The sequence below is a fragment of the Hemitrygon akajei genome, chromosome 5 (assembly GCF_048418815.1).
Source record: "Hemitrygon akajei chromosome 5, sHemAka1.3, whole genome shotgun sequence".
Lineage (NCBI taxonomy): Eukaryota > Metazoa > Chordata > Chondrichthyes > Myliobatiformes > Dasyatidae > Hemitrygon > Hemitrygon akajei.
This window is the reverse complement of record NC_133128.1, coordinates 189,436,429-189,461,206: the sequence shown is the minus strand read 5'-3', so window position 1 is coordinate 189,461,206 and position 24,778 is coordinate 189,436,429. Positions and strand designations below refer to the sequence as shown.

Genomic DNA, 24,778 nt, shown 5'->3' with positions numbered 1-24,778 from the left:
AGAAAATGAGGCCAGAGAAATAATAATGTAGGACAAGGAGATGGCAGATGAACTAAATGAGTATTTTGCATCAGTCTTCACTGTGGAAGACACTAGCAGTGTGCCAGTGAAGAAAAGTGTGAGGAAGAGAAGTGAAATTTCTATTACAAGGGAGAAAGTGCTCCAAAAGCTGAAAGACCTGAAGATACGAGTCACTGGACCTAATGAACTGCACCCTAGTGTTCTGAAAGAGGTAGTGGTAGAGATTATGAAGGCATTAATAATGATCTTTCAAGACTCATTGGTCTCTGGAATGGTTCCAAAGGACTTGAAGATTGCAAATATCACTCCACTCTTTAAGGAAGGAGGGACGCAGCAGAAAGGACCAGTTAGCCTAACCTCAGTGGTTGGGAAGATATTGCAGACAATTGTTAAGGATGAAGTTATGAAGTACTTGTTGATACAGGACAAGATAGTTCAATTCAGCTTGGTTTTAAGGGAAAATCTTGCCTGATAAACCTGTTGGAATTCTTTGAACAAATTACAAGTAGGATAGATAAAGAGGATGCAGTGGATGTTGTATATTTGGATTTCCAGAAGGCCTTTGATAAAGTGCCACACATGAAGCTGCTTATCCAGTTAAGAGATGATGGTATTTACGGTAAAGTTACTAGCATGGTTAGAGCATTGGCTGATTGGTAGGAGGCAGCTAGTGGGAATGAAAGGATCCTTTTCAGGTTGGCTGCCGGTGACTATTGAGCAGAGGTCGGTGTTATGCTTATTAGTGGTCGGTGTTGGAACCACTCCGTGTATTGCTGTATATCAATAATTTAGATGATGGAATAGATGGCTTTATTGCCAAGTTTGCAGATGATACGATGTTGGTGGAGGAGCAAGTATTGTTGAGGAAACAGCGAAGGACTTAGACAGATTCGGAGAATGGACAAGAAATTGGCAAATGAAATACCGTCCCGTTGCACTCACATCCATCATCATGAAGTGTTTTCAGAGGTTTGTCATGAGGCATATCAAGACCCTGCTGCCCCCCTCACTGGACCCCCTGCAGTCTGCATACTGTCCCAACCGCTCAACAGATAACGCCATTGCCAACACCCTCAACCTGGCCCTAACCCACCTAGACAAAAAAGACACGTATTTTTAAATACTGTTCATAGACTTCAGTTCAGCATTCAACACATTCATCCCTCAGAAACTGATTAGAAAGCTGAGCCTACTGGGCCTGAACACCTCCCTCTGCACTGGATACTAGTCTTCCTGACTGGGAGACCTCAGTCAGTCCGGATTGGAGGCAGCATCTCTAACACCATCACACTGAGCACGGGGCCCCCCCAGGGCTGTGTGCTCAATCCACTGCTGTTCACTCTGCTGACCCACGACTGTGCTGCAACACACAGCTCGAACCACATCATCAGGTTCACCGATGACATGACCGTAGTGGGTCTCATCGGCAAGAACGATGAGTCAGCTTACAAAGAGGAGGTGCAGCGGCTAACGGAGAACATGCAGAACAACCTGTCTCTGAATGTGAACAAAAGAGATGGTTGTTGACTTCAGGAGGGCATGGAGCGATCACTCCCCACTGAACATTGACGGCTCCTGGGTAGAGATCATTAAGAGCACCAAATTTCTTGGTGTTCACCTGGCGGAGAATCTCACCTGGTCCCTCAACACCAGCTCCATAGCAAAGAAAGCCTAGCAGCTTCTCTACTTTCTGCGAAGGCTGAGAAAAGTCCATCTTCCACCCCCATCCTCATCACATTCTACAGGGGTTGTATTGAGATATTGTATTGTATACCAACAGTTATGGTCGAAATGACAATGAAAAGTGACTTGACAATGTTGGAAATGCAATGGTCATGCACTTCGGTAGAAGAAATAAATGTGCAAACTATTTTCTAAATGGGGAGAAAATCTAAAAGCCTGATATGCAAAGGTGGGGGGACTTTGGAGTCCTTGTGCAGAATGCCCTAAAGGTTAACTTGCAGGTTGAGTTGGTGGTGAGGAAGGCAAATGCAATGTTAGCATTCATTTCAAGTAGTCAAGAATGTAAGAGCAGGGGTATGATGCTGAGGCCTCACCTTCAGGATTGTGAACAGTTTTGGGCTCCTTATTTAAGAAAAGCTGTCCTGGTATTGGAGAGGAGGTACACAAGGAAGATTCTGTGAATGAAAGGGTTATCATATGAAGAACATTTGATGGCTCTGGGCCTGTACTCGCTGGAGTTTAGAAACGTGGGTGGGAAAAAGAAAATGGCGGCGCGACGGCAGCGCGCACGGCCACTCCAGGAATGAACATCTGTTATCTGTAAGTAGGGGCCATCCACAATCCTGATTTGATGGGGACGGATGTGAGAAGCACGGAGGAACATCTGGTGAAACTTCTGAAATGCCTGTTTCGCTGCCGCTGCTACTGTGCGATCGAAAAATCTCCAGAGAGGAAGGCCCTGAATCCTTGGCTTTGCCTGTTGCTCGGCGGCTGGGGCCGGGGTCGAAGTGCTCGGCAGAGATGGTGCTCGGTGTCGGAGGGTCGAAGTTTTTTCGGACGGACTCAGAGTTGGCTGTGGTCGGATGCTTCCAGAGGCTGAATAGGGAAACTTTGTGGCGCTGGAGGTTCATGGCAGGAAGAGTTTTTCTTCCTTCTACCGTCTACGTGAGATGATGGGCTATCGAGGACTTTGAGACTTTTTACCGTGTCCATGGTCTCCCCTTATCAAATTACGGCATTGCTTTGCACTGTTGTAACTATATGTTATAATTAAGTGGTTTTTGTAAGTTAGTCTTGGTCTTTGTGTTTTTGTGATATCATACTGGAGGAACATTGTATCATTTCTTAATGCATGCATTACTAAATGACAATAAACGAGGACTGAGTGTCCTCACAATCTCAATCTAAATCTAAATCTAAATGAAACCTTTTGAATGTTGAAAGGCCTAGATCGAGTACATAAGAAATAGGAGCAGGAATAGGCCGTCTGGCCCATCAAGCCTGCTTCGCCATTCAATAAGACCGTGGCTGATCTGACCATGGCCTCACCTCCACCTACCTGCATTTTCCTCATACCCCTTAATTCCCCTACAATGCAAAGATCAATCCAACCTTGTGTTAAATATACTTACTGAGGTAGCCTCCACTGCTTCATGAGGAAAGTATATTTCCCATGGTGGGGAGGTCTAGGACAAGAAGGCACAGCCTCAAGATTGAGGGGCGTCTATTTAAAACAGAGATGTGGAGAAATTTCTTAGCCAGAAGGGGGTGAATTTGTTTCCACAGACAGCTGTGTAGGCCAGATCACTGGGTGTGTTTAAGGCAGAAATTGACATATTCTTGATTGGCCACAGCATCAAAGGTTACGGAGAAAAGGCTGGGGAGTGGGGCTGAGGATGGGAAAAGAAGGATCGGACATGATTGAATAATGGAGCAGACTGGGATGGGCCAAATGGCCTCTCCTTTGTCTTATGGTCTATTCTCCACTCACCCACTCAGATCATCCTCCCTCCTTCAGCCTGCCGTTAAACTTCTCAACCACCCCCTTCTCATTTCTGGGATTAGCTGATTCAAAGTACAGTTGACTTCCAATTCTTTCACCCAGCTTTTCAAGATTCAAACCTGTTTGCTATGTGTACATCAGTGAAGAGCGCTGTTTGAGTAAACAACATACTCCCCCGAGGGGATTAGGCCGATTTTGGTTATGGCCCAAGTTTCGATTAATAGGGCCAATATGTCACATGCCGTTTTATGCCTCGAGGAAATGTATCCAATTAATATCAGTAATACCTTGATTTCCTGGTACAAAGTGCATTTTGGGCATATTCAAAGGCGAATTTTGAGTGTTTACGTTAGTAAAGGAAGTAACAGTGCAAGGTTATTTCCTATTTTATACAAGCTTAAAAAAAAGTTCGTTTCACAGAAAACGAAAGTGAAACTGATAGCAAAATACCGGAGAGGACGGCAATAGTTTCCATTCGCTTGTGGAAGATGGCGGCAGAGGGTGCTTTCGACTATCCTCTGATAGTCGAGGGCGAATGGGATCTGGACGACGCTAAGTTTTTAAGAAATAAACTGCAGATTTATTTCCAAAGCAAGAAGAAATCGAACGGCGGAGAATGTATCGTGGAATATAACGATCCTGCCTCAAAGCAAGCAGTGGTGCGCTTCGTTAGTGACGAAAGTGCGTGAGTTTCTGACCAGCTCACAAATCGTTAGAATTCATTTCATATGAGATTATAGTAATTTCAGAAGCACATTTGTTTGGTTTTTGATAGTGCAGTGTCAGTTAAGAAAACGGCGAGGAGGAAGACTCGGTAATGAGGGAGGGAGAAGAATTTAGCCCAACAGATCTTGAAGCTCTTGTATTTTGCGACATTAATATTTGTAAGATTAGTATTTGTAATATCTTTAATGTTCACAGATTGAAAAGCTGGCCGGGTTTATTGCCCGGCGAAAGGAAAGGAAACTTTGTGCTATCGCTTGCTTGCTTTTAGAAAGTTTCGTATTCATGTCCGCACTGGTAAGCTGCAAACCCGTGATGAAAATAAGTTGTCGCTACGCCCCACAAATACTTCATTGCTGTTGTCAATATGATTACGTATGTCGGTCCAATTGTTATGAGGAAATCCGTTTATAATCAAACAAAATATCAAATCTTGTCAAAACGTTATGTGCTTCTGGAAATGAAGTTATTTTATTTTTTGCAATTGTATACTATGTCCTTTTCCGGGTTTTTTTTTTCCAGGGTGGTTTGCTAAGGCTCTGGGAGAGAGTTTAAACTAGAATTGCTGGGGGTAGGAAGCAAACTGAAGAGACGGAGGAAGAGGCGGTTGGCTCGCAAATACAGAAAGCTTGGAGACAGGTTTTGGAAAGTTGTAATAATGACAGGGTTGTCGTGGCGGGAGATTTTAATTTCCCAAATATCGATTGGCAGGCATGTCCCTAGAGCAAGGGGTTTAGATGGAGTGGAGTTTGTTAGGTGTGTTTAGGAAGATTTCTTGACACTACGTGGATAAGACATGAGAGAATAGGACCAATCAAGTGTGACGGTGGAAAAGTGTGTATGGAACCAGAGGAGATGGCAGAGGCACTTAATGAATACTTTGCTTTAGTATTCACAACCGAAAAGGATCTTAGCGATTGTAGGAATGACTTACAGCAGACTGAAAGCTAGAGCATGTAAATATTAAGAAAGAGGATGTGCTGGAGCTTTTGGAAAGCGTCAAGTTGGATGAAGTCATCGGGACCAGATGAGATGTACCCCAGGCTCCTGTGGGAGGCGAGGGAGGAGATTGCTGAGCCTCATCATCAATGGGGACGGGAGGATTGGAGGGTTGCAGATGTTGTTCCATTATTCAAGAAAGGGAGTAGAGATAATCCAGGAAATTATAGACCGGTGAATCTTCAGTGATTGCTAAGTTGATGGAGAAGATCCTGAGAGGCAGAATTTATGAACATTTGTAGAGGCATAATATGATTAGGAATAGTCAACATGGCTTTGTGAAAGGCAGGTCATGCCTTATGAGCCCGATTGAATTTTTTGAGGATGTGACTAAACACATTGATGAAGGTGGAGCAGTAGATGTACCGTATATGGATTTCAGCAAGGCATTTGACAAGGTACCCCATCCAAGGTTTATTGAGAAAGTAAGCAGGCATGGGATCCAAGGGAACATTGCTTTGTGGATCCAGAACTGGCTTGCCTACAGAAGGCAAAGAATGGCTGTAGACAGGTCATGTTCTGCATGGAGGTCGGTCACCAGTGGAGTGCCTCAGGGATCTGTTCTGGGACCCTTACTCTTCATGAATTTTATAAACGACATGGATAAAGAAGTGGAGGGATGTGTTAGTAAATTTGCTGATGACACAAAGGTTGGAGGTGTGGATAGTGTGGAGGGCTGTCAGAAGTTACAGTGGGACATTGATATGATGCAAAACTGGGCTGAGAAGTGGTAGATGGAGTTCAACCCAGATAAGTGTGAGGTTCATTTTGATGGGTCAAATATGATGGCAGAATATAATATTAATGGTAAGACTTTTGGCAGTGTGGAAGATCAGAGGGATCTTGGGGTCCAAGTCCATAGGACGCTCAAAGTGACTGCGTAGGTTGACTGTGGTTAAGAAAGCATACGATGCACTGGCCTTCATCAATCGTGGGATTGTGTTTAGGAGCCGAGAGGTGAAGTTGCAGCTATATAGGACCTTGGTCAGACCCCACTTGGAGTACTGTGCTCAGTCCTGGTCCCCTCACTACAGGAAGGATGTGGAAACCTTAGAAAGGGTACAGAGGAGATTTACAAGGATGTTGCCTGGATAGGGGAGCATGCCTTATGAGAATAGGTTGAGTGAACTTGGCCTTTTCTCCTTGGAGTGACGGAGGATGAGAGATGACCTGATAGAGGTGTATAAGATGATGAGAGGCATTGATTGCGTGAATAGTCAGAGGTTTTTCCCAGGGCTGAAATGGCTAGCATGACAAGGCACAGTTTTAAGGTGCTTGGAAATAAGTACACGGGAGATGTCAGGGGTAAGTTTTTTATGCAGAGTGTGGTGAGTACGTAGAATGGGTTGCCAGCGATGGTGGTGGAGGTGGATACGATAGCGTCTTTTAAGAGACTCCAGGACAGGTACATGGAGCTCAGAATAAAAGAGGGCTTATGGTTAACCCTAGGTAATTTCTAAAGTAAGGACATGTTCGGCACAGGTTTGTGGGCTGAAGGGCATATTGTGCTGTAGGGTTTTCTATGTCCTAAGGTAAGAAATCCTATTATAAATACATAGTGTTATTGCCAAATTTAAAATGAATCTGTGCGATATATTGAAAAAGAGAAATAATTCTAATCCAAATTTCCTTTATGGTTATGTCAAGGAAGCATTAAACTATAAGATATAGGAGCAGAATTAAGCCATTTGGCCCATTGAGTCTGTTCCACCATTACATCATTTCCCTCTCAGCCCCAATTGCTTGCCTTCTCACTATATCCCCTCATGCCCTGAACAATCAAGAATTAATTCTACCTTCAATATACTCAATGACCTGTCCTCCACAGCTGCCTGAGGCAACAATTTCCACAGATTCACTGCCTTCTGGCTAAAGAAATTCCTAATCTCTGTTCTAAGTAGAAGTCCCTTTATTATGAGGCTGTGTCTTATAGCCTTAGACTCCCCTACCATAGGAAGCATCCGCTCCACATCCATCATCTCAAGGCTTTTCAATATTCAATAGGTTTCAAGGGTGAGAGGAACAACAGGAAAAAGTCAGAGCAGTAGATAGGTTTCAATGAGCTCGTCCCTCATTCTTCTGAATTCCAGTGAGTAGAGACCCAGAGCCTTCAGATGCTCCACATATGACACGCCTTTCAATCCTGGAATTATTTTTGTGAAGCTCCTTTCAACCCTCCCCAATTTCAGAACATTTCTTAGATCAGGGGCCCAAAGCTGCTCACAATACTCTCAAGTGAGGCCTCACCAGTGCTTTATAAAGCCTCAACATTGCACCCTTGCTTTTATATCCTAGTCTTCTCAAAATGAATGCTAATATCACACTTGCCTTCCTCACCTTCGGCTTTAACCTTTAGGGATTCCTGCATGAGGACTTCCAAATCCCTTTGCACCTCAGATTGTGAAATTTCTCTCCATTTAGAAGATAGTCTACACTTTTATTTCTTCTCGCAGTATACTGATCTCTTGCCATGAGGGACAACATCATACTCCTTTTGCAGAGCTGTCCATGCAGTATGCTTTAGTCCAAGATGTCTATCAGAGAGCCTTGGCAGCACATCAATGACTCAAGTGTTATTTCCATCACTTCACTTGCCTAGTTTGTCCAAGGTAGAGGAATAATAATCAAAATTAGTAATTTGCTAATTACTACTATTTAAATTACTGATAATTCCTTTGACAACAGCTCACTTGTTGGTGATCTTACCTGAAGCAGTCTTTCAGGACTGAGGTTTTGGGAATTTGAGGTGGCTAGTGGATGTGGGGACTGCAGACTCTTCTACGTATGGGGTAGGAGGTGCCTGACTGGCAGATGTGTAGTTTGTGAGGTGGAATGTGAGTGTGAGTTTTCAGAATCCAGTTAATCGGCAGAGATACTATTACTGCTGATCAGTACTGGTTATTCCAGTTATACGTGATTCTCACCCCTCCCCAATATTTCTTTAATCTCCAGGCCTATATCTCCCCCCCCCCCCTTCACCATTCCCCATCCCCTTTTCTCTCTCTCACCTTATCTCCTTGCCTGCCCATCATCTCCCTCTTGTGCTCCTCCCCTTTTTCTTTCTTCCATTTAAAATCCTATTAGATTCCTCCTTATGCTTTAAAAAAATTCTCCCCTCTCCTCTTCCTCTATTCCCCACTCTAGCCTCTTACCTTTTCTCTCCTGCTTATCACTTCCTCTGGGTCCCCTCCTCCTTCCCTTTCTCCTACAGACCTCTCTCCTGTCAGATTCCTCCTTCTCCAGCCCTTGACCTTTCCCACCAACCTAGCTTCACCTTTGACCTTCTGGCTTGCTCCCTTCACCTCCCCCCACCTTCTTATTCTGGCTTCAGCCCCTTTTCAGTCCTGAAGAAAGGTCTCGGCCCAAAACATTTCCATGGATGCTACCCAACCTGTTGAGTTCCTCCAGCATTTTGTGTATGTTACTACAGCTGCCATTTCTTTTGAATTATCTAGTTATATATATAGTTAGTTACATTCTTACTTCATGGAAACAGGTGAATGTATGTACAACATTTCAGACAGTGTTGTTGTTAAACCTGCGCTAATTTGTACAATGAGACTTCCTTTTAATGAACATTGGCAGAATAATATGTTGACATACAGCGTTTGACTTTGAAGAAAATAAACACATTAATTTTTACTGTTCAGTGGTACAGTCCAAAATATTCAGTTATTTGTTTGAAATACATGGTGACTTAAAGCAAAATTTAATATCTTTAATTGCTTCTAATACTTTATTTAGTAAGGTCCCTTGTATTGGATAAGAAAACTCACCAGGTTGATCTGCAAGGGAAAGGGATTATCAATCTTACTGTCAGACTTCCATCTGAGACAGCTGTGGGCAAGGATGAGGCAGGAGCAACACAGACTCCAGAACAAAATGTAAGTTATATGTACATTATGTAAATGGTAATCATAAAGCAATATTATGATTTTTTTCAATTTTGACATTATTCTTATGCTTTGACAGATTGTGGTTTGCAGAGGAAACCAACCCACTCCAGGAAAAGGTACTTGTGTTTCCTTTAAAATGCTACAGAATTGATTCTCTGAAAGTGAGGATACTGACAAATTTTGATATTACAGGGGCTTGTAAAACAGGTTTAACAACAGAATAATGTTTATATGTTGACTTGAAACCCCGCATCTAAAATGGTTAGAATGTGCTTTTGACACACTGGCCTTCATAAATCAAAGTACTGAGTACAAGAGATGAGATGTTATGTTGAAGTAGTATAAGATGTTGGTAAGGTCTAATTTGAGTACTGTGTGCAGATCTGGCCATCTGCCTAGAGGAAGGATGTAAACAAGGTTGAAAGTAAATGGAGAAAAGTTACAAGGATGTTGCCGGGTTTATAAGGAAAGATTGAATAGGTTCAGACTTTATTGCTTAGAACTTAGAATAGTGAGAGGACATTTGATAGAGGTATACCAACTTATGAGGGGTTTTGATAGGGTAAATGCAAGCAGGCTTTTGCCGAAGAAGTTGGGTGGGACTACAGCTGGAGGTCATGTGTTAAGAGTCAAAGGTGAGAAGTTTAAGGGGAACATGAGGGAAAACTTCTTCACTCAGAGGGTTGTGAGAGTGTGGATGTGAACTCGATTTCAATATTTAAGCAAAGTTTGGGTAGGTAATGGTAGGGGTATTGAGCATGATGGTCCCTCTGCAGATCGGCTTTTAAATGGTTTAGGCGTGGACTAGATAGGTCTGTTTCTTTGCTCCACTTTTCTATGTGGAATTGAGTGACAGAGGCAGAATGCAGAAATAAATACTTCAGAGTTAATCAAACTAAAATATCTTGGCCATGTTTCTAAAATCTAATGGCAATTTGGATGGATTCATCTGATTAACTGGGTTTGGAGTTAGTTAAAATGTGTAACAATCTGGGCTACCTTGAGAAAACAAGTCCATTTTTCTCGTATTTTTAATATTTGCCTTTTTCACAATGCTTCCAACCTCACTGCTGATGTTCTCTGGATGCCCCGTTCCAGAGAACTGGTTTGGCCTTTCCCAGCCATCAGCCTGATGTCTTTGCCAAATCTCCTTTTCCTTCTGAGCCAGACTCCAATGTGATCACAGAAAAGGGTATCACTGCTCCCCGATACCCTTAACACTCTGGGTATCCATTTTAATCCAATTACCCCCAAATCTCCATCTCCTTAATGATGAGAGCCATAAGTCTTGAACCTCTTTTCAATCCTAAGAAATCCTAGGTCCTGAAGCCCTCTCTAGCAACCCCTCAGGGTTCTTCAATTTGGATAGATAGATAGATACTTTATTCATCCCCATGGGGAAATTCAACTTTTTTCCAATGTCCCATACACTTGTTGTAGCAAAACTAATTACATACAATACTTAACTCAGTAAAAAATATGATATCAGTAAAAAATATGATATGCATCTAAATCACTATCTCAAAAAGCATTAATAATAGCTTTTAAAAAGTTCTTAAGTCCTGGCGGTAGAATTGTAAAGCCTAATGGCATTGGGGAGTATTGACCTCTTCATCCTGTCTGAGGAGCATTGCATCGATAGTAATCTGTCGCTGAAACTGCTTCTCTGTCTCTGGATGGTGCTATGTAGAGGATGTTCAGAGTTATCCATAATTGACTGTAGCCTACTCAGCACCCTTCGCTCAGCTACCGATGTTAAACTAGGGGATATTGGAAGATTACATTAATACTCTCATGCAACCACCTCTTCAAACTGCACAATTCTGGAAATAAGTCCCAATGTAGTGTCTCCTTTCTACAGATTTTTAGCATTCTTCAGCAAATTGAACATGTTTTGAATATGACCAATCCTATCAAGTAGATAGAAAATCTGGACAGTAATCTGCACCTTCCAGATGGAGACTTGGGAATACCATCTTAGAGTCTTCATTGCTGTTTTCTTAACAGATTTGCTTTACCAGTCAGGGTTGTTAACCCTGAGCCAAACACCCAAACCTGGAGGACCAGTGGATCACCCCTTTTTTGTCCTCTACCCTTTGATCTGTCTGGCATGGGTGACTCTACCAAGAGCTAAATCTCAAGGCCCTGATTCCAGCCAACATGGCTGTCCCAGGTCATTGAGGCACGCAGGCCTCCAAACCATGAGAAGGTTGTGGTCCTTCTGGTTGGGTTAGGTAAAAAAAATGGCTTTACATTCTCATATTTCTCAATGGTATACAGAATATTGGGGCTGAAAATATATTAACTGTTGATCCTAATTATGATTAGCTAGATGATAAATATTGCTTACTGCCATAATGTTGTAAGTCTGGTCAAGGCCAATGTCATTGGTGTAAAATAGCCACATGGAGCAGGATCATTCCACCTCCCACTTTCCATTGGGAGAAGACTCTTGCCACTATCTAGTCAAGCAGGAAAAATCACTATCATAACATGTCAGGAATGTAAGCATCTGTGCTAAACTTCCATCAACTAGCATAACAGTAAACCTACCAAACTACCTTCACTTAGCTATTTACCAACTTAGAAGTTCTCTCCGAGCCAAGCATTCTCAATGTGAAGGACTGCTGTTTGAATATTCAAAGGTGTATCCACCAAAATAGATCAGAATTTTGACACATATGAATCTCTGTATGATCTACCATTTTTAATATAAAATGTCTTGAAATAGCTGAATATTTCAGCCCCACTTTTTGTTCATTGACCATAATCACAGACAGTGGCTTCTCTTTGAATGACTGAATAGTAATGTTGTACAATGTTCCTTCTCTTGTATACTCCATTCATCTTGTAGTTTGGTCATAGAGATCTCTATTCCCAAGTAAAGCACTGAAGGAGATTGCTTCAAAATGATGCCTGACTATTAAACATGTTTATAGTGGCTTTTGGTTATCTTCATAAGGGCTTGATGTTACTTTGGAGGATAAAGCCAGGAGACTAAAGAGCCTGCAGATGTTGAAATCCAGGTATTATTGAGGTACAGGATAGGCCCTTCTGGCCCTTTGTGCCCCCCCCCAGTTTAACCCTAGCCTAATAAAAGGGCAATTTACAATTAACCTACCAACCAGTACATCTTTCGACTGTGGGAGGAAATTAGAGTGCCTGGAAGAAACCTATGCAGTCACGGGGAGAAGGTACAAACTCCTTACAGGAAGCAGCAGGAACTGAATCCTGGTCACCCGTTCTGTGAAGCGATGTGCTAACCACTACGTTACTGTGCACGGTGTGCAGCAGTGTGTATGGGAGTCTGGGGTCAACCGGGGCCTGTAAGTGATGGGTGGAACCTGAGGGGGTGTGAATGATGAGTAGATAGAACCAAGTAGGGAGAGAAGATGGGAGAGGTGAACCAGGTGGGCAAGTAAGAGAGTGTGAGTGTGTGGGGGGAGGGGGTGTAGGGAGGAAGAGAGAGTACCAGAGGAAACGTGAAGAAATCTGCAGATGCTGGAAATTCAAACAACACACACAAAATGCTGGTGGAACACAGCAGGCCAGGCAGCATCTATAAGGAGAAGCACTGTCAACGTTTCGGGCCAAGACCCTTTGTCAGGACCAGAGGAGTAGGTTACCTGAAATTGAAAAAGGTGGTAAGATTTGAGAAGTGCGAGGAGTAACATTATTCCCACCCCACCACTCACATGTACTGTGTATGTTAAATATAGCAGATCTAGTTTTAGACATACTTGAGGACTAAAGCCAAACACGGTCCCGGTGCATCAAGGCTCTAGTCTGCTGCTAGATACCCAATAATGTAGCGTGCTCTGCAAAAGGTTTCATAAGTTTTATGATAGTCCATGGTAAAACAATACAGAAGTCTCCTTATATATTTGTCTATAGTTAAGAAAGCAAAACATAGAGGCTAACAAGGGATAGTTTTGGTTTTTGGCCCCTAATCTGAGGAAAGACATTCTTGCCATAGAGGGAATACAGAGAAGGTTCACCAGATTGATTCCTGGGATGGCAGGACTTTCATATGAAGAAAGACTGGATCGATTAGGCTTATACTCACTGGAATTTAGAAGATTGAGGGGGGATCTTATTGAAACGTATAAAATTCTAAAGGGATTGGACAGGCTAGATGCAGGAAGATTGTTTCCAATGTTGGGGAAGTCTAGAACGAGGGGTCACAGTTTAAGGATAAAGGGGAAGCCTTTTAGGACCGAGATGAGGAAAAACTTCTTCACACAGAGAGTGGTGAATCTGTGGAATTCTCTGCCACAGGAAACAGTTGAGGCCGGTTCATTGGCTGTATTTAAGAGGGAGTTAGATATGGCCCTTGTGGCTAAAGGGATCAGGGGGTATGGAGAGAAAGCAGGTACAGGGTTCTGAGTTGGATGATCAGCCATGATCATACTGAATGGCGGTGCAGGCTTGAAGGGCCAAATGGCCTACTGCTGCACCTATTTTCTATGTTTCTAAAGCAGGTGAAGTGATTGGATAAAGATTTGATAAATGAAGCATAATGCAGGAAAATATACAAATACACCCTATCCTCTTTCTTTGCGGGGTGTTCCTAGCAGTCAACGCATAATGTGAATAATTGTTTAAATGGAAAAAATAGGGATGCGTTCCAGAGGGCTTCCTAAATGTGTTTTATCTGTCATTTATTCACATTTTCAGACCAATACAACACAAAAGCAGTACCACAAGGCAACATTCGTATTATATTTAATCAATTTAAGGTAATATTCAATGCAATAAATCATTGAAAGTTAACATACTAGGGTGTACAGTACTCACCCACAGTGGCAGGTGTGTTGGCTCCGGGAGATGAATGGTTATGGTGTTGGGCAGCTTTACATGGATAAGATGGGTGGTTGTGGTCATCAGGATCATATCAAGCACAGCAAGGGAGACTCACAGAACTCTCAGAACTGCCAGCAGCAGGAGATGACACTGGTTTGAAGAAAGTGATGCGGGTTGTTTGCTTAGCAGCATTTTGTTTTTCAGTATAAATTTGCTTGTAGGGAAGAAGGGTTGACAGCAGGGAACGACTGAAATGCTGACTCCATTCTAAAATTGGGTTCATGTCCATCCCATTTGCGCTAAGTGTTCCAACTTCCACCATTCCCTCACTGTTGGTAAAATCCCGGGATTTTCAAATTCTTCTGTTGCTTGCAGCATCTAAGAGATAGTTCGCCGTAAAAAAAAATACACCTTGAATGTGGATCACACCTTGTTCGAGTGGTTGAATCAGCTATGTTGTGTTAAGTGGCAGGAAATGCACTGTTAGGATGAATGCTGTCCAAATGTTTAGAGTGGGCTGGCGCATTGTCAAGCAACAAACGAACTTTAAAGGCAAGATTCTGTTCCCGGCAGTAGCGTCCCAGAGGGGTGTTAGCTTCACCTGATGACACGCTGTTTATAATTTCCAACTTTTTTTCAAGTGTTAAAGCGGTTCTCTGCCACTCGGCTGATGGCCCAGGATATGACATCGGATGCTTAGGAGGCATAGTTAAATATTTCTAGCTCAAAATCACTGCACCGTAGGTAAAAACCAACAAAAGTTTAAGAGTGCAAGATCACACATCCACACCTTGCCAAAACCAGTGCGAGACTGGCGGGAGTGAGACTGAGGCGTCCGCACCTGACTTGCATTGGCGGGAAAGTGGTGCTTCTCGTCCCAACAGTGAGACTGAGGAGTGCGCACCTGACTTGCATTGGCAGGAAAGCGGTGCTTCTCGTCCCAACAGTGAGACTGTGAGGCGTGCACACGTGACTTGTATTGGCGGGAAAGCAGTGCTCCTCGCATAACTGAGAATCAGCATAGTCCGAAGATGCATATAACAAGGATAGGGTGTAATGTCCAGTTAAAATGGCACTGGTGAAGTTTAGCAATCTCTTGTTGGAGGCCAGTGAAACAAAGTACAGGCAGTCCCTGAGATACAAACGTCCGACTTACGAACATCTCTTACTTACAAACCAAGGAAGGAGAACGCTGTCCGCTATTTTAAGTTGGATCAGGACGGTGTCAGCTATTTTAAGTTGTTGCTGTTGACACTGTGTTGAGTGTGTAACTTTGTATTTGGCTTAAATTTTTCTGAGCAAGATTCACCCTGACCACCCCTGTTTTCAATGGGAAGTCTTGGGGATAGAATGCATTATGGCAGAGGAGGTATTGGAGGAAGGCAGATACGTATTCAGGGCCTGATCAGGTGCCTCCAGAAACACCATGAGAAGCTTCCATAAGTGAGCAGGACATCGACCCCATAACTCACCTGTCCCATGAGTGCTGGGCTGGACATCCTGCTCACTAAAGGAAAGTGAAGCGTCTTCCATAATCCAGGCGTAGTGATCGGTGCAGGACCACTGTTTGGCTTTTCCATGCAGGAGATCATTCGCATAGGGCCTCTTCTACACAACTGTGGCATCCCTGTTCTTACTGAGTTTGCAATGTCTTGGCATGACCAAGTGTCCGGCACTATAACTGGGCGGGCAGGCTGGGCTCATCAGCCCAGGCTGGCAGCTAGCCTAGGAGAAGGGCAATTCCAATTCCAAACCCGGGTTGATGGGACTCGTTAGCCAGGCCAGGCAATCTGTCCAAATAATAATAATTAATAAGTACTTATTGATCCCGAGTGGGAAATTACTTTGTTACAGCAGCAACATTTAAAAACACACTTGGTGATAATAATAAATATTATAATATTAGTAAATAATATACAGAATAATGTACACAATAATAATTTAGCAATGTGCAATAATGATCTACGGAATAATGGAACGGAGACTATTGTACTATGATGTGTGTTCTGTTGCACAGAGATGAACTGTTCTATATGCTTATTGCATTTGGTAGGAAAGAATTTCTGTAACGATCCTTGTGACAGCGGAGCTGAATGAATCTGTTCAAAAGGGTGCTCCGCTGCTTATTCAGTAGGTCACGGAGAGGATGTGCCTGATTATCCGTAATAGATAAGTTTGTTTAGTGACCTCCTCTCCACCACTTACTCAAGAGTCTGGATTGTAGCCAAGGACAGATTCATCCTCCAATACTCAATCTGCAGCCTTGCGGTCATCGCAGTCATTGCAGCTCGCGATGTCATTGTGGAACGTACCCCGGCCTAAAAAGTGGAATCGGTCTGTGCACACCGATCTTCACTATAAACCTATACAGTGCAGGTGGGAAGAAATGCCCTGCAGCGATGGAGTTCTCTCCTGATCTTCACAAGTGAAGAACCAACTATTATCCTCATGGAAAGCTAGAGTAAAATTTCTGGGATTCCTGGCTGAGGTATTTGCAATGGGATGGATGAAGTGCCAGAAGTCTTGAGTGTGATTAATGTGCATTTTTTAGGAAGGACTACAAAGCAAAACCTGAGAATTGCAGAGTAGGAAGTCTAATATCTGGTAGGCGATTTACCAGAGGGGATGCTCCTTGTAGAAAAATCCAGAGCTAATGGTTGATTTTAAAAAAGGGATGAGATGAAATTACTTCTCTGAGGTTCGTCAGTCATCGGAATTCTGAAAAATATTTTATTTTTTTAAAAAGTGAATAGGATAAATTAGTAGACTGGAAGGCGGTGTTAAAGTTCCAATCAGATCAGCCATGATGTTATCAAATGGCAGACAGACTCAGACCAAGACGCCTACCCCTGTTTCTAATTCATATACTGCATTCTTATCTTTGTATGATTCATTTTGTCAATATTTGTGTATTTGTATTTTAAACTAATTAATTAGAACCATAGAATATTACAACACAGAAACAGGCCTTTTGGCCCTTCTTGGCTGTGCCAAACCATTTTTCTGCCTAGTCCCACTGACCTGCACCTGGCCCATATCCCTCCATATGCCTCTCATCCATGTACCTGTCTGAGTTTTTTTTTTAATGTTAAAAGTGAGCCCGCATCTACAACTTCATCTGGCAGCTCATTCCACACTCCCACCACTCTATGTGTGAAGAAGCCCCCCCCCTAATGTTCCCTTTAAACTTTTCCCCCTTCACCCTTAACCCATGTCCTCTCTCTGGTTTTTTTTCTTCCCTAGCCTCAGTGGAAAAAGCCTACTTGCATTCACTCTATTTATATCCATCATAATTTTATATACCTCTATCAAATCTCCCCTCATTCTTATATGCTCCAGGGAATAAAGTCCTAACCTATTCAACTTTCCTCTGTAACTCAGTTTCTCAAGTCCCGGCAACATCCTTGTAACATCCTTCTCTGCACTCTTTCAACCTTATTAATATCCTTCCAGTAATTTGGTGACCAATTAGTTAAATGATTTTCAAAATGTTATCTATCTGTTACATGGGCTCCTCAACTTGTGACAGTATATCTGTATGCTTTTCGTCTAGAAAAACTGACTGAGCAACATCTTCCGGATGAAAAGAGAACAATTAGTGGAATATTGTCCAGTGACAACGTAAGAGATAACAGTCTCCGAAAACACTTTGAAAATTTCATTACCGGTGGTGAGTCCCTCACATTCTTCAGCCGAGAGGGCAGAAATGTAACAGTGTCCTTTGAAAGTATTGAAGGCAAGTAGAGTTACAAATATTTTCAAATATAAAATGGAGAAGTAAATATAACCAATGTTGTGCTTTCTTAGTTTTTATTTCATTTCATTGTCTCTGTTTAGAATTAATCCAATTTTAATGATTAATATATATACAATTTACAATTTATAAGCCTAGATATAAAAGTAAAATTTGGAAATAAAGGTGTGGACTATTTTGTAAATGGGTAGAAGATTCATCAGTCAGAGGTGGAGAGGACTTGGGAGTCCGCATGCAGGATTCCCTAAACGGTAACTTCCAGGTTGAGTCTGTGGGGAGGAAGGCAAATGCAATATTAGCATTCATTTCAAGAGGACTAGAATATAAAAGCAAGGATCTAATGCTGTGGCTTTATAAGGCACTGCTCAGACAGTACTTAGAATATTGTGAGCAGTCCTGGGCCCCTTATCTAAGAAGAGTTGTTCTGGCATTGGAGAGGGTCCAAAGGAGATTCATGGGAATGACCCCAGGAGCGAAAGTGTTAATGTATGAGGAGCATTTGATGACTTTGGGGCTGTACTTGATGGAGTTTAGAAGAATGAGAGGGAATCTCATTGAGACCTATTGAGCATTGAAAGTCTGAATAGAGTGGATGTGGAGAGAATTTTTTTATATTGGGGGAGTCTAGGACCAGGGACCATAACCTCAGAATAGAGGGAAGTTTGTCTACAACAGAGAGAAGGAAACTTTTCTTTAAATAGGATGGTAAATCTGTGGAATTCTTTGTCACAGATGGCTGTGCAGGCCAAGTCAGTGGATATATTTAAGGCAGAGGTTGATAAGTTATAGATTAATCAAGGTGTTGGAGGTTATGGGGAAAAGGCAGAAGAATGGGGTTGAGAAGGACAATAATAAAGCTATGATGCGAGGCAGAGCAGACTCAATCAGCTGAATGGCCTAATTCTGCTCCTAGGGATTATGGTCTTGTCTAAAAGGCTTTACCCAGATATATTGGACAAAAGAAAAATTATTTTGTTACAGTAGCAACATCTAAAAATGCAGCAATAATAAATATAATAACAATAAAGTACAGAATAATAATACAGGTTTCCCCTGCTATTCAAAGGTAGAGCGTTGCTATGAAACGGTTCGTAAGCCGGAATGTCGTAAAGTGAAGAAGCAATTACCATTTATTTATATGGGAAAAGTTCGTGAGCGTTCGCAGACCCAAAAAATAACCTACCAAATCATGCCAAATAACACATTAAACCTAAAATAACAGTAACATATAGTAAAAGCAGGAATGATCTGATAAATACACAGCCTATATAATGTAGGAATACTTCTCTACAATTATTGCAGCACTGTCCACTGCAGCGAAAATTTCACGCAAGCGCTGTCAGCAGCACTCGCAGCAGAAACACACGGCACAAGCGCTCCCGGCAGAAACACACGGCACAAGCGCTCCCGGCAGAAACACACGGCACAAAGTGCTCCTGGCAGAAACACTTTTTCCAGTACCCTTTAAGCTATGAAGCTACCAAATAACACATAAAAATACACAGCCTATATAAAGTAGAAATAATGTACGCCCAGTGTAATTTCACTTACCGGAATTGGGAGGACAGTGAGGACACTGATGATGGTGTGTTAGGCTGAGTCGTCGGAGGTTGGGATGGTGGGACACTGGGGTGTCATCTCGTTGTCTTGTTTCTATCAGGGCAGGCAGGTCACCTTCTTCTCTGTCTGCCTGCCTCAATGTCGAAGGTCGAGTTTTGTTGTCTACTGTGACTGATGTGGAAGGCTTGAAAAATGCAGTATGCTTGACTGCTTAGCCTCGCACATTTTTCTATCATACAGTTCTTTGTAAGCACTCAAACCATCCTGCAAACCTGCCCTAAGCCTACGTACCCTTTCAAAATTAAAGTCATACTTTTCTGCAATCATTGCAGCATTGTCAATCGCAGCGAAAATCTCACGCAATTGCTTCACGTTCAGTTCCTGGACGTCTTCACTTTCGGGCCATTAACTACTGTGTTCGGCTTCAATTGTTATCCTTTCCTCTTCATCAGCTCTTTATCTGTCAGTTCTTGGTCATGGGATGCCAAAACCTCTTCAACATCATCTTCGTCAACTTCCACAAACCCTTAGCCAAACTCACTATATCCTTACTTCGTTCACCACGATCAAAACTATTTATTATGTCTAGTTTTACGCTAAGTATAATACCCTTACGTGCTCTTTTAGGCTTTTCTGATACCTTAGAACTCATCTTGCTAACAGATGCCCAAAATAAATTGACATAAAGCACAGATGCTCACAGGCATGTGTTTAAGCAATGCCGGCTAGAAGGCAGTTCCGAGGGAGGAGCTAGTCTGCTTGGCGCGCGCTGCCTTTTTTCGTAACAGTGAAAACACGTTCTGTTAGCGAAAACAGGTAACTAATGTAGGTCTTTTGTAACAGTGAGTTGTCGTAAAGAAAACGTCCGAAAAACGGGGGACACCTGTACTTTGATAATAAAGTTTACTGTGAAGTTGTTGGCAGAGGCAAATACATGAAGGTCATTTAAGAGACTCCTAGATAGGTATGTGGTTGAAAGAAAATGGAGGGCTGTGTGTGAGGGAAGGGTCAGATTGATGCATGATTAGTTAAAGTGTTGGCACAGCATCATGGGCCAAAGGGCCTGCCCTGTGCTGTACTTTTCTTTGTAAGTAATAGTCTGATGGGAGTGGGAAGAGTTTAAATGTTAGTAAAATCAAGACTTTTAGTGTTGATGTTCTTTTATAGATACCCAAGCAGTGCTGAAACAAAGAATCCATTCTGTGGAGAATACTGAGTTAATGGTGAAGAGTTTTCATCCTAAAAGGAATTTTTCACAATCCTCGGCTGTTCTGCTATATAATCTTCCTAAAGGTGTTACGTGTGAATTTTTATCTCTGTTTGTTGAAAGATTGACTAATTTGGAAGAAGTATTTGGTGACTTCAGTTTGGAAATAATAACTGATATGGACACAGCTGTCATCACCTTCAAAACTGACATTGGTAAGGGTTAAAATTCATCAATTTCTAGCTTAATGTGTTAAGTTATCTTTGTTCATCCACTGAAATACAGCAAACATATGATTATTTTAGACACAACAAATAATGACAGAAGTAATAAGAGATGGAAATGTGTAATAGGTGTCAGTACGTTAATCATTCACATATAAGTAGACCCTGCATGGCAGTTGTTTCTGGAGACCATAATGTCTTTTATCTTGCTCAGTCTTTTAGTTTCGTGGTATGAAACTTGAGTTCCTCTTTTATCTGAGGCCCTATGTTACTCAGGGTCGAGCATGGATGTTGTATCCCAGCTGTTTACATGATACGCAAGCTAGAGCAGTACGATATGGAGAGCAAGCTGTCGGCCTCTCCACACAGCTGATGAATCCAAAGCATTTAATAGGTAGTGACAGCTTACCCCATTGACTCCTCTGGCTGTGACAACCTTAAGGAGCCAATATAGGGGTTTTTAATGTAAATACCAAATAATGTCCTCGATATTCTTGTGTGTAGCATGAAGTTATCATTCACTACACATTGGAAAACTGAATTGCTAAGTGAGGATTATGCACTTCTATAAGCTGTTATGCAAATAACAAGCTTTATAAGTTTAAGGAGAACGTGAGGGGGAGCTTCTTCACTCAGAGGGTGGTGAGAATGTGGAATGAGCTGCCAGCACAAGTGGTGGATGCAAACTCGATTTCAGTGCTTTAAGCAAAGTTTGTTTAAGTACATGGATTCTGGAGAACTGGAGGGCTATGGACCCAGTGCAGGTCAGTGAGAGTAGGCAGCTTAAATGGTTTGGAACAGACTAGATGGGCTGAAGGGACTGTTTCTGCTCTGTACTTTTCTATGACTCTATGGAAGTCAGTGGAAATGTGAAGTGATATCAGTCTTCATGCAACACGTCACTTATGTGACTCCTGCAATTTTCTGATGAGGTTTGCAAACTGTATAGACTACAACTACAGAAGCAGGTTCTGAGTACAGACTGGGCACTCCTTCTTTATCTCAAAGAATATTTTCTTACCCAACCTGTTGGAGAGACAGCAGCGAGAACTTGTACAAATTGTTTTTCTGGATAGTCCAGGGGTTGTATGAATTTTGAAGGAAGAACATTTCATTTCTGAAGAAGGCTCCAACAGTCATCAGAGATGCATGGTATCCAGAGATTGGGATTGAGAGGAAAATGGGTCAGCCATGATGAAATGGTAAAGCAGACTCAATGGGCCAAATGACCTCATTCTGCTCCTGTATTTTATGCAAGGGCAACATGTACATAGCAAGTAATGGATTAATTCCAAGTACTCCTGTGATCCGTGCATTTTAAAAAAAAAACAACAAAAAAGAGGAAGAATAATTCTCTGACAAGTTTCATCACCATTTGCTATGGGAGCAGCTGAGCATCGGAGCAGAAGTTGCTACTTCAGAGAAATGGCTGAGAGGATCATGGGGGTCTCCTCACCAGCCATTGGGGACATTTATCAGATCATTGCATAAGGATCCCACCCCAATCCAGCATCCTCTTTGACTTTTTTACCATCAGGTGGGAGACTTCAATGCATTAAGAATGGTCAGGATGGGAAACAGTTCCTTCCCTCAAGCTGTTAGGTTTCTGAACTCCCTGCCACATTGCATTCGAAGTATCACTGGTAAATCTGTTCTGTACCTTACAATATTTAATTTACACACTTTAGCTTGCTTATTTGTGTGTAATCTATCTGTAGATTTCATCCTTGCTTTCATATGTCATTATGTGATTTATGTACTACAGTACTTTATACCCTGGTCTGGAGAAGTGTTGTTTCATTTGATGGTATACCGGTATATAGTTAAATGACAATAAACTTAAAAGCAGCAGTGATATTACTGACCTGCAAACAAGCATCAATTACCACCGGTGTATCTTCATTGTTTTTATTAACACACTAGCCAGATTGGAGACGAGGAAGTTATTTTCCTCTTGGTGTTGTCACTGGAATGACCTGAAACTAAGGTACCAGTTTTAAAGTGGCCTTTCACTGGGCTCCAGGGTAGTCTTCTGCCTCGTACACCAGAGAGTTAGTGATGTGCCTATCCCAGCCTGCGAAGTCAGCTCCAGTGGCCTGGACGAATGAGATCCATAGTGAGATCCTATGGCCAGGAAAGCTGTACCGTAATGCTCTGTGGAAAGCGAAGGGCATGACAAGGCACAGAATACGTCATGGCCATCCTCTGTAACCAAGGAGACCCCAGTTTGTGATACTTGTTTATACCACTGGACCTGGACTTCCAAGGTTGAAAGAGTGGATCTGCCTGGTACAACGGCTTTTCCCCTTTAAAAACTCTCCCACACAAGTTCCTGTCATCGTCAGACAGGATGGACAGCCACAATACTGCACTCAATCCATTTATCTGTTTCGTGCATTATGATGTGGGTCCCAATTTACCATTGTAAATGGTTGGCATTTTAACCAATTTCATGGGAATCGGAGAGTTCTGAATTATTTTTGCAAATGTGCTTTCCACTATGTATCCCCATCCCTTTGCTCTTTCTCAATAGTTCCACTCACAAGCAATATTAGAAGCTTTAATCTAATATCATAATGTAAACAGGCTAATTTAGATGATTTTCATTTCTGTTTATAACAAGTAGGTGAATTGTATCACTCCGCGGAGGCTCTAATCAAGGAATCAAACGTGAAATCTCAATTTTTCTCTGACAATTTTACTCAAGTTAATTGACTGCTTGTGAGGTTGACAAACATTTCAGCAAGTGGAATGAATAGAAGGTCGGACAATCACATAACTTCACTGAGTGGGAAGATGAGCCCTTATGAGATTATTCTGCAACACCTTTGCTTTGTGCTCTGAATTCACTTCGATGGGGACGCGTATGTAGATATTCTACCATTATTCTGGTTCTCTCATTGATGCTGCTTTCTTAATATGTAGGTGTATTATATAGGTTATTGCTTCCCATTTATTTAAAATTATGCACAGTAAAATAGAGGAAGATGTAATTAAAATTACATTTTAATCCTTTATTTTTGCAGTCTGTCTAGCCTTGTTTTTATCAAGGATAATTTATTCCTGTTGCTCCTTGCCTGCCAAAAGAATCTAAAAGCTGGGTCAGTGCACAAAAAAGGCACCAGAATTAAATTCTTAGGATTTATAGAAATAATTCTTGAATGGAATTCTACATTAGTTTTAAGCAAGTCCATTGCTCTACATTTCTGCTGTACTACAGTTGTGTGCAGTGTTTCAGGTCAACAACTTTCCATTGCAGTGATTGAAGGTTAGCCAAGAAATAAATGTGAAATATCCAGATATTAAAGGTTTATCTTCAAAATGTATCCTGTATTGCAGTATCATTGGGGTGCAACGGTAGCGCAGTGGTAGTGCAACACGGAAAATTGTACAGAGAATGTTTCTGTTTCTTAGGAAGAATCAGCAAGAAATCCAGAAAGGAAATCTAAAACAGTTTTACCAAAAGGCTGGGGAGAATGAGGAACTTTCTACAACAGAGTGGTTGAAAATAGCGATACATTCCGGACAATTCTATTGGAAAGAAAGGAATGGAGAATAATGTCCTTAGATTTACATAAGCTTAATCATTATATACAGGGACCCCCAGGGCTGTGTGCTCAGTCCACTGCTGTTCACTCTGCTGACCCATGACTGTGCAGTAATACTCAACTCGAATCACATCATCAAATTCGCTGATGACATGACCGTGGTGGGTCTCATCAGCAAGAACGACGAGTCAGCATACACAGAGGCAGTGCAGCGGCTAACAGACTGGTGCAGAACCAACAACCTGTCTTGGAATGTGAACAAAACAAAAGAGATGGTTGTTGACTCCAGGAGGGCACGGGGCAACCACTCTCTGCTGAACATTGACAGCTCTTCCGTTGAGATCGTTAAGAGCACCAAATTCCTGGCGGAGAATCTCACCTAGTCCCTCAACACCAGCTCCATAGCAAAGAAAGCCCAGCAGCATCACTACTTTCTGCGAAGGCTGAGAAAAGTCCATCTCCCACCCTGCATCCTCACCACAATCTACAGAGCAGTCAGATGAGAAGAACATCAGGGTCTCTCTTCCCGCTGTTACAGACTCTCACACCACACACTGCACCCGCAAAGCTAATAGCA

At 42.2% G+C, this 24,778-nt stretch overlaps 2 protein-coding genes across 3 annotated transcripts in view; one reads left to right on the top strand and one right to left on the bottom strand.

The window, feature by feature from the left end:
* parp9 (poly(ADP-ribose) polymerase family member 9) overlaps positions 1-7,619 on the bottom strand; it is a 59,631-nt gene extending 52,012 nt beyond the window's left edge. Inside the window, exon 1 of the mRNA XM_073047554.1 lies at positions 7,547-7,619. The gene's annotated coding sequence lies outside the window, so the exon portion shown is untranslated. The remainder of the gene's footprint in view (positions 1-7,546) is intronic.
* LOC140728587 (protein mono-ADP-ribosyltransferase PARP14-like) overlaps positions 3,946-24,778 on the top strand; it is a 66,585-nt gene continuing 45,752 nt past the window's right edge. The window contains exons 1-5 of one of the 2 annotated variants that reach the window (XM_073047553.1): positions 3,946-4,168; positions 8,954-9,093; positions 9,182-9,221; positions 17,462-17,578; positions 20,390-20,644. In XM_073047553.1, the coding sequence (XP_072903654.1) occupies positions 3,976-4,168; positions 8,954-9,093; positions 9,182-9,221; positions 17,462-17,578; positions 20,390-20,644 (745 nt within the window). In that variant the 5' untranslated portion in view covers positions 3,946-3,975. Of the gene's footprint in view, positions 4,169-8,953; positions 9,094-9,181; positions 9,222-17,461; positions 17,645-20,389; positions 20,645-24,778 lie in introns of both variants that reach the window. The other variant, XM_073047552.1, reaches the window with a different exon arrangement.